This window comes from Mugil cephalus, chromosome 13, assembly GCF_022458985.1.
Source record: "Mugil cephalus isolate CIBA_MC_2020 chromosome 13, CIBA_Mcephalus_1.1, whole genome shotgun sequence".
In the NCBI taxonomy this organism is placed as follows: Eukaryota; Metazoa; Chordata; class Actinopteri; order Mugiliformes; family Mugilidae; genus Mugil; species Mugil cephalus.
The window spans coordinates 16,274,175-16,283,923 of NC_061782.1; the positions used below are offsets into that span (position 1 = coordinate 16,274,175).

At 44.5% G+C, this 9,749-nt stretch overlaps 1 protein-coding gene across 8 annotated transcripts in view; it reads left to right on the forward strand.

The window, feature by feature from the left end:
• The window catches only part of ebf3b (EBF transcription factor 3b), a 68,186-nt gene extending 64,764 nt beyond the window's left edge, over positions 1 to 3,422 (forward strand). For 4 of the 8 annotated variants that reach the window (XM_047604109.1, XM_047604110.1, XM_047604111.1 and 1 more), the window contains exons 15-16: positions 34 to 201; positions 1,450 to 3,422. In XM_047604109.1, the coding sequence (XP_047460065.1) occupies positions 34 to 201; positions 1,450 to 1,481 (200 nt within the window). In that variant the 3' untranslated portion in view covers positions 1,482 to 3,422. The remainder of the gene's footprint in view (positions 1 to 33; positions 202 to 1,449) is intronic. The other 4 variants (XM_047604113.1, XM_047604114.1, XM_047604115.1 and 1 more) reach the window with 1 other exon arrangement.
• The last annotated feature ends 6,327 nt before the right edge of the window (positions 3,423 to 9,749 follow it).

Here is a 9,749-nt window from a genome sequence, read left to right on the forward strand (position 1 = left end):
CTCCTTCCCCTACCCTCCCTATCGTCTCTGCAGTTAAACAAAAGAGCGCCTTCGCCCCTGTGGTCCGACCCCAGGCCTCCCCACCCCCCTCCTGCACCAGCGCCAACGGCAACGGACTGCAAGGTGAGCCCCCCTCACCCCCTCATCCCTTCCCTACGGACTACTGGTCAGATACCGCTGCTCAGGCCTCTGTCCGGTTTGGTGAGGGATTAATCATTACAAATATATGCATTTTGACAGGCCAATTTACACCTTTCAGTTTACACTCAAACACACACGCACACACACACACACACAAAGCATGCCTTTACACACACACACACACACACGAACATATGTGCAAGCACGGGATCGTCGTGTCGCGTCAGAGCAAACACTCCCGCTCGTCCTCGTTGGCCTCCCATACAAATGATCCCCTCCGATGTCGCAGGAAGAGACCTTCCCCGAATTGTTTTAGTAATTATGTTTATTAGGTTTTGTGCATGTGTCATGACCAACATGATTGCTTTGAAAACAAGCTTAGCTGTAGTGTGTGCCCCAAGATTAATAACATTGGGCTTAATGAAGTGGGAAATTAAAGTTCATCTTGCTACACGTTCATACTTATTAATACATGTTGTGCAGAAATTAATGAGCAATGCCTTGCCATCATCTGCGCTGGCAAACTTAAAAGCATTTCAACCATGACTCTACAAATATACTCAGAGCAATATAATAATATATCATCCCAGCACTTCACTAGTCGCCTAATTGTTAAAACGTGTGAAAATACTGAATATATAAACTCTCAGGGTGAGATACAGTTGCTAATGATATCCTAAGCAGATGGTCCTGGTAAAATAACGGAAGCTACCTTTGATCTTGCCTAATCTCTCTTGGATAATGACGCAGAGGCACGACTTGGGGAACGTGGAAATGTACGACTAATGTGCTGCGCGGCGGAGCCCGGGAGTCGGGGATAAAGAGACGAGGGGAGGGAAGAAAGTGATAGGAGCGAATCTGAGGGGAGTCTGAGGAGTGTCTAGTACTGTAGCATTGTGGCATTGTGGGAAGTGACCGTGTTGTTGCTCTGCCGTCACCACGGCCGCGTCTCCTGGGAGTCTGGGCCACTGTTTGCCATTACCCCAACGCCAGGAGAAATATCACACATAGCAGGACTGGCGTGCTGGGGGCTGAAATGTCAGAGCAGGAGGGAGGTTTTCAAACTCTCCCCCGTACACAAGGACGTGCAGCAGCAGGCTGGCGGACATGGCAAACACTCACAGGCACATACGCAAACAGGCACATTCACGCACCCGCGCAGATGACTACACGCACGCACAAGCACGCACGCACACGCATGCATGCACTAATTTAGAACATTTTAATGAATTTTTAATTTTCTGTCTCTGCCTGTGTTTAGCCTATTAAACTAACCTCCCTTGTCTCTCTGTCTCCCTTTGTCCTCAGCCATGTCCGGCCTGGTTGTCCCTCCAATGTAAATGCACTTTCGTCGTCTCAAGCACCAGTCTACACACTACTACCACCACCACCGCCACTTCTTCACAGGACCCCTCCCCACTCCCCCCACCCCACCACCACCACCACCACCCCCCCTCAGCACACTGCGAAACGCTGGTGTAATGTATAGTCAACCGCTTGTTCTGTTTTTAAAGACGAAGAGATACAAAAAAAAGAGAAAGAAAAACAAAAGAAAGAATTTTCTTTTTAATGACTTCCACGACCTGCAGGAAAAAAAAAAGGATTTCATAAGGAACAATATTTTTTTTTTCTGTGGGATTTTTTTTTTTTCCCTCCCTCGCAACCCCCATTTTATCACCCTTGAAGAGGACACAGGAGGATGAAGGTTTTATTTTGTATACCTGTCGGGTTCGGCCCCGGATGCGTCCAAATCAGCCGCTTGCGTTCAATACTGGAAGGGACTCTGTGGACTCACCATCCCGGTTGTAAAGTAAAAAACACTGATGTACAGTACATTTGCCAACGAACTCGTTTGCCTCAGAAATCTTTTTTTTTTGTTTTGTTTTTTTTGTTTTTTTTTTTGTTTTCCGTTTCAGCTCTCTTTTAATAGATTCACAACAGTTGTGCGTCTTTATAATGTGACTTTTTTGTATTTTTATGTGTGAGAAAAATACACAGGGGCCAAGACAGTTTGAATTTCAACTGGAAAAATATATGAGATATATAATGTAGAAAAATCGATCATAAAAGTACAAACAAATAAAAAGGGGGGGCGGGGCTTGGGTGGGTAACGTTGTATCATGTTTCATTCCTGCATTTTAACTTAAATTTTGTAATTTATTGTAGCTAGAAATCATCTTCAAAAGTAAAAAAAAAAAAAAAAAAAAAAATATCCTCTTTGATTCAACAAGCACACTGATGTGTACAAAAACACTGCTCTGTTGATGAATATGATGTACTTCCATGTCTAGAGCTTCCTTTTAAGCAAGTGTGTTTTGCCATGTTTTTCAACTTTTTTGCTAGCACTGTATATTAATGCATTCCTAGGCTACTGTGAAGTCTGTTTCTTGTTGATGAGGAGCAGTCTGCCCCTTCTAGCTCCAACTCCCTTATGTGTTTTATATGTGGTTAAAAATTGTAGACTATTGTGATATTGCCAAACTTGTGCTAAATATTTATACATCTGTCTTTTTCATGTTCTTTTAGATCGACGAAGAAAAGAAAAAAAAAACATTTAAAAAAAAATTATTAAAATCCATCGAGAATGTAGGAGTATAGTAGTTCATTGTCATATTTCTGTTCAAATACACACTTGCGCTCACTGAGGGAAATTTTGTAACATATCAACTATAAATAATGTATTTATCTCTGAAATTTTGTATATTGCTTTTCATTATGTATGTATTAATCGTCATGCCCTTAATATAGTGATGCAGCACAGATAATTCAGCCAAGAACTGTTGCCTTCATTTGTTTTTGTTTTTTTTTCTTTTTGTATTTGATGAAATGCAATGTGCATATATTTCACGTGTATCCTCCCAATTTGTGTTACTCCGTCAAGACTCTCTGTCCATTTTTTTAAAGGGGAAGTCAAACTTCATTGTTTATTTTTATATTGATTTTAAATTATCTATACAGACCATTTTGGAGAAAACTTTGTTGGTTGTATTGTCAAATAAATTGTTTGTGACCCATATGATAGTTGTTAAGATCCAATAGAGACTAATGTGCATGAGGGACAACCTTGGAGATAAAAAAAAACACTCCATTTGTGGTTGTAAATTTTTTTTTTCCTTTCTGTTTTGTAGAATGTATAGAAGTCATTTTTACTCACCACTTATGACTCTGCCACATAGCTTACATGTGTTTACAGGGAAGAAAAATTTAAAAATGTCAACATTTGGAATGGAAACAGAAATGAATAAGTGATGTTTTATTAAAATTTTCAGTAAAAACACAAATAGCTCCTCAACTGTGGACTTCTTCAGTTTCACGTGCAGTTTGGCTGGCAGACAAACTGACAATCAGGAAAGAGAAAAAAAAAAGAAAAAAGAAAAAAAAAACGGTCTGAGGACAAGCCTGTGATTCGTCTGTAAGATGTAGTGTTTAGACATTGCTATAGCGATAACTGTTTGAAACCTGTGGAAAAGTGTAACATCCATAAAAGATGAAAACTGCTCTTTACTCATATTCTTTCAGCAAAGCACTCTGACATTGTGACATATTCCTACTGGTCTCTGTATCAGCATATCCTGCATCTGTGGTGCTTCAAAGGTTCATTGTAGTCATTCATAAACGGTGCAAGCTTTTTATTCAAAGCAGCCCAAATGGGGCTCATTCAAATCCCTCATTTCATTGCATTAAGCCACCTAGTTAATAAAGAATCAATACATTGAAAGAGCAAGGTTATCCTTTGTCTATAAGGGCTGGTATCGTTTTGAACCTCTCATAGTTGGAGCGCTGAAAGGAGGTGGGTGGGGGGGCCACGCTGAAATCTATACTCATCAAGTGGGTCAAACAGAAGGATAGAAGTGTTTGAGGGAAGAATAGTGACTCTCCTTAAAAACAACTGAGCGTCTTATCTGGCATCCTGAGTGGTGGCGGCGAGCGGGGGTCGCCGAATGTCAATTTCTCATCAAGGCAACATTGTCCGAGGCCACCTCTGCCTCTGATGCACAATTAAACGACAGCAGAACCTGAGCGGCAATCAGCATATCGCGGCTTATTATGTCAGCGAGCGTGCGCGGAGATCGGGGCGAGCGCGGGAGATAGGCCTGGGGGGGGGAGAGGGCTGCTGATAGCGCGGAGGACAGGCGCACTCAAAAGAGCTATTTAATTTTCCAGCGGCCCCGCGCCTCAAATCATTCCCCCGATAATCCGCCGTGTCTGATAACAATGGACGCACATGTGCTTCCTGACGTTGCGTTATCTGCCTCAGATGCACAGGTTCGGATCCATTGCTCCGATCGCTGCTGCTGCTGCTGCTGCTCGCCGTTATTCGGTTATTTAGCAATGAAACAATAACCAACTGACAAAAAAAAAGAAAAAAAAAGCTGAGTTTCCTTCAGTTGTTGCCAGTTTTAAGATCTCCGAAGCCTGGCAGGAAATCTCCACGCGCAGTTTATTGCCTCAGCAGGTTTCTCTGTACCCAACAACCAGCCACTAACTCTGCCACACCATTCAATCATCGTGAGAGCCTCTTTTATTGGAGAACTCTAATGGCCACCCTCCACCATGATCTTAATGTGTGCATTAAATATTTATAAATCCCGGGTCAATAATGCCCCATAACCAGAGCCTGACAGACCCCCACCGTACCATGTGGCCGCCTCGCTCTCAAACACAGGCAAAGGTCGAGGGGTCGCGCAATCAAAAGGGAGCGAGGCTCACCGCATCCATATGTTGCCACTCTTATCAAGACTTTCCTCAGTACTGGTTATCTGTCAAAGGAAAGAAATATTGAAAGCAATATCGATCTTAACTAGCCTCGCGTTGCCGAGGGCCACTCTTCAAACATCTGCTCGTGCATTGTTATATTTAAAAAAAAAAAAAAAAAAAAAAAGAAGAAGAAGAAGAAAAAAAAGAAAGATCTTCCTCTCAATAATATACACCCGAGCGGTAATATTGAGCGTCTCCGTGTGATGCGGGCCTCCCGAGCACGACTAATAACCGAGTTATTAACAGGCATCGCTGGAGGTTTGTAAAAAAGTTGAGGCCGAGTGTTTCTTCATTAGCGTCGGCTTAATTGCGCAGCCGGGCATCTACATGACGGGTGACTCAGGCTTTTTTTTTTTTTTTTTTTTTTCTCCGTACCCCCCCACCCACCTCCCTCCCTCCCTTCTTCTTCTCCTTCTTTTAACGTGACGATATCCAGGCTCCCGTGCTGTTCAGGTGAAAGATTGTGCTCCGGTGATAGTGCACACAAAAGAGCGGCCGGACAATGAGCCAGTCAATGGAGAGCTCCAGTTGAAAGAGCCACAATGGCCGTGCATGCTGGGAATTGGGCTGGATGATATAAAGGAATGAAACCTTCATTGAGGCCTTGGAGGACAAGCATTCAGAAAAGAGGTTTTGTTTGCTCTTTATCAATCTGCCGTCTCCCACGAGAAAAAACAATTCAAACTGACCTTAAAGAGAGAATATTACCTTACGCATACACTCCCTATGTAAGTCTTATTGAGAGGCTTATACGTTCGCTGTTAACGGCATTATCACACGTTGACGTGACAGCGGGTTGGTGCCAACGCGGGTACAGTGGCGAGGCGCGGCCTGGAATAAAAAAAAAAAAAAAAACTAAAAGGTGGACGATAGTTGATGCTCTCCTCTCGGTGCTGAGAGGTACTTTTGAAGGATTTGCTCCTGGACAGGCAGGATTTGTGTAACCGCTGAGCGATGCGCTCGGCGAGCGGGGGGGAGGAAAGTGTCTGCGAGAAGTTCGCCTGAAGTTTACGGTTCTGTGACTCATAAAAACTGCACGAGCAGAGATCACAACTTTGAGACGACGATAAATCAAAATAGGGAGTGTGACCTTTTTTGAACAATTCAACATTTGAATCAAAACAGGGACTCCCTCCAGTTCTCTTTTTTTTTTTTCCTTTTTTAAACCGGTCCCACATTAGCACAGCCTCCTCTCTGCGCATTTGTGCATCAGATAAGACGCCGCTCCCCTGCTACTGTACACTGGGAGTCAGCTTTGCAAGGAAAACTCTAGATCCTCGCAAAGATTTCCACTTCACTCACTGCAGTCGAGAAGGATGAGCAAAGTATCCCAGTGCTTCAAAATCCATTAAACTTGTATTTGGGTGTCATTTGATACTTCATCAATGTTTCAGTGAATTTCAAACTCACAAATGCAGGATTTACCCCTGGTAGAAATACAGTATTCACCATATTTTCCTTCTGTGAACTTCACTTAGCCCACAAAAATTACACCGTAAAGATTGCTTGGTCAGGGAGTGCTATAGGCTACAGTGATAAAATAATATCACTTGAACTGTATTTTCTGCCACGGTCTCCAACACATAGAGCTCCTTTCATAGTACTCCTCTGTAGTGCTTTGTCCAGTAGTTCTGGATATGATATCATCTATTAATAATGTATTGGCAATGGATTACATAAAAAGGGAGCAGAAATAACATCCAATATTCATGCCCCCTGAGCTTGACTGTGTCCAATCCGTTTGGCCCATAAAACCTTAGCCCCATTTCCATATCCGCTGTGGGTCACAACAGGTCTGCCGCACAAAGGCTCACAGAACAGCTCAACTCAGGAAAAGGGCAGTAAAAATCGGGTGGATTTCCGAACCCTTATGAAACAGCCCCCCTTCGGAAAAAAAAAAAAAAAAAGCAAAAAAAAAAGGAGAAGTGAAAAAGCCCTTTTCCGATTTCAGCGCCTGTGAAAAACCTGGTACTGTATTTCCCTCTTTAATTGTGCCACTTGAGAAATTGACGTGCCTCTGAAACATGGCATGAATCTCACAGTTATTGCAGTCCCCTTGGCAGGGAATGTTGATACAACATCTGCATGCTATAGAAAGTAATGGAAGTAGCAGAGGTGGCAGCTGCAACTCTACAGGAAGTGTGCCATTTTCAGGCAGCGCTGCTGTGAGAACCACTAACTGCCAGCCTGGTCTTGCAGGCAGCTCTGATTGCCAGGACACTATGACAAACACGCAGGGGCTGGGAGTGTTGCATCCTGGGGGATGACAGCTTCTGTTTGATTGTCAATAAGGCTCATTAGCAGAAAAAATGGAGAATGCGAAAAGAGATTAAATGGCTTGAGACAGGGTCCCCCTCATGTTTCATTACAGGGGATTTTTCACAGCCTTTATTTCATCAATTCTAGGGAGAGGAAATAAATTCTCACACTGCTTTTCGTCAAAAAGAATAGCTGTACCTAAATGTATATATTTTTTTTTAAATAAAATCTCTATATTTCGGATATTGCTTCACGAGCGAATGCCGCAAAACAGACCCAACGGGTGCCAATCAAGCCCTCGAAACATCACGCACACCTTACATAAAGCCCTCTCCTCCGGCTCTGAGCGGCTCTCATCTTAAGAACAGTGGCGGATGTTTCCCTCCATCTTAGGGAGGGACGGCCAACAAAGCAGCGTGTAAGGGCCTTTCCCTGAAGAGTCCTTGTCACGCCGCGCCAAACCTCTGTGATTATCGTTGTTTTTGCAGAGAGTGTCCATGCCTGCCAATACCGCTGTTCCATAAATGAATTTGGCCCCTCGTCAACGAATTACCTAACACGCAGAACTGTGTATGTGTCACATCCAATTCCAACTCACCGGCTTTGGTGGTGTGTGTCAGCTGGAGGACTTAATCATCAATCGTCAATCATAATAAGCGAAGCGCATTGATAGGGATTCTTTTTTCTTTTTTTTTTTTTTTTTTTTTCATTTCTCCTACACAGTTAAATAAAGTGTAAAGGGAGAAGTTAAAACTGACCTTGTTAAAGTGGGACCACAGTTTGTATTCCTAATTTAGTGTATGGATTAATTAGTCTTGGCGAGTGTGTGTATCAGTTTCCATGAGGCAGAGCTTAGGAGTTATATCCAGTTGATCAAATCATTGCTCACTTTCATAAGGAAACTCTGGAATGATATCTATCAGTCTTATCTTGATGTTTTTCGCTCAGAAAGGGCTTTGCATATTTTTAGTGGCACACTTTTAATTAATACTTAATTGGACAGTTTATAAAAAGGACTTTTCCAGCATTAGTAGCTAATCAATACCCTCCATCTCACTTCATACAAAATTAATCGCTATGACCTGTTATCAGGTCTTAATGGAGGCACGCATGCACATGTTACATGCTAACTGGCAGAGCATGCGTTTTTTGCACAAGGCAGAGGAATCTGGCTCATATTTTCCCTCTCCCTGATCCAATGCACTCCTCTCCCCCGTCATATAGATCGGAGTCTGCAGGGGCCAGAGGCGCTGACAGAGCCCAGATGCTCCCAGTCTGTCTGGGGGACTGGGGAGACTGGTGCCATGGGGTCCCGGAGCCTCTGAAGTGCCGCCCCTCCGTCAACATGACCAAGGCTAGACCTGCACTTTCTCCAGGCTGAGACACTCTCCTTACCACGCTGACAACCGCACTGCATAGTCACAGATTGATACACGCAGGGATACGCGCTCGCAGGCTCCCCCGCTCTCACGTTATGTATGGCCGCTCATCAGCCGTTCCTAATTAGAGAGCCCCCAGACCAACGCTCGGGTTCGCGGGGTTACAATGACACGCTGATGCAAGGTTACCGGCGCGCGCACACACGCCGCCGCTCGCCCGCTCGCACGCTGATACCTCTCAGGGTTTCTCCGGCTCTCTCGTTTAATCCTGCTCTGTCTCATCAGCGCAGTCCTAAACTTGCTCGTGTCGAGGGGAGCTCTCTTTGTTCTGAAGCAACACAAATAAAGAAGGGGGAAAAAAAAAAGAAAAGAAAAGAAAAGAAGAAGCGGCACCCTACGAATCCTCTGTCCTCCTGCCTCCTCTCTCAAAACACAAAGATCATTACAAGAGCATCAAAGTATGCCATGTCTGAAATGATATTTCTCTTTGTAGCTGTGGCGTAGCGTGGAGTGTGTTGGTATTAGATGCTGCTGTGGCAGCTGTCGTGGCTGGCTGCGTGGTGCCTCGGTGTCAGGGCCTCTGAGGCCAGCCTGTCCCGGCAGACAGACAGAGGGGGAGGAAACCCGATAGCGCGGCCAAGCTCCAGCATAATGTCTGTCTATCCAGCTATCTACTCATGTGCCTATCTGTCTGTCCGTCCGTCCGTCTGTCTCTCTGACTGACTGTTGGACATTGCCTATCTGCATGCCGGATACTCCTCTGGCTTTCCCAGCAGCGGCGTCCTCGCTCGGAGCGCGAGTTAAAAAAGTTCTACTTTTTGTTTAAGCGTCCAAACTTCTTTGGGAGAATAAAAGCAGCTATTTATGATCACTGGTGCAACCCCGGGATTAGCTCGCGCCGGGGTCCCCGCTAAGCTCGCCACTTGTACCGAGGGGCGCAGGTTCGCGATAACATTAGAATTACGAGCAGACATGTATGAAGAGAAGGAGATGGGAGCAGAGGAGTGTGTTGGCGCTTGATGTGGGGGCAGAAAATTGCTCTATAATGAGGAGGGGTGCCAGGATATGAGATGGGAAGCGGGGAGTTGGAGGCAGGATATAAGTTATGAGAAGGAAACTAATGTTAGGAAACGCAGGGGCTGTTGTTGTTGTTGTGGCTGTATAAGCTAAAATGTATCTCACCACTTCCCGGCCGTGATTAATACAACCCGG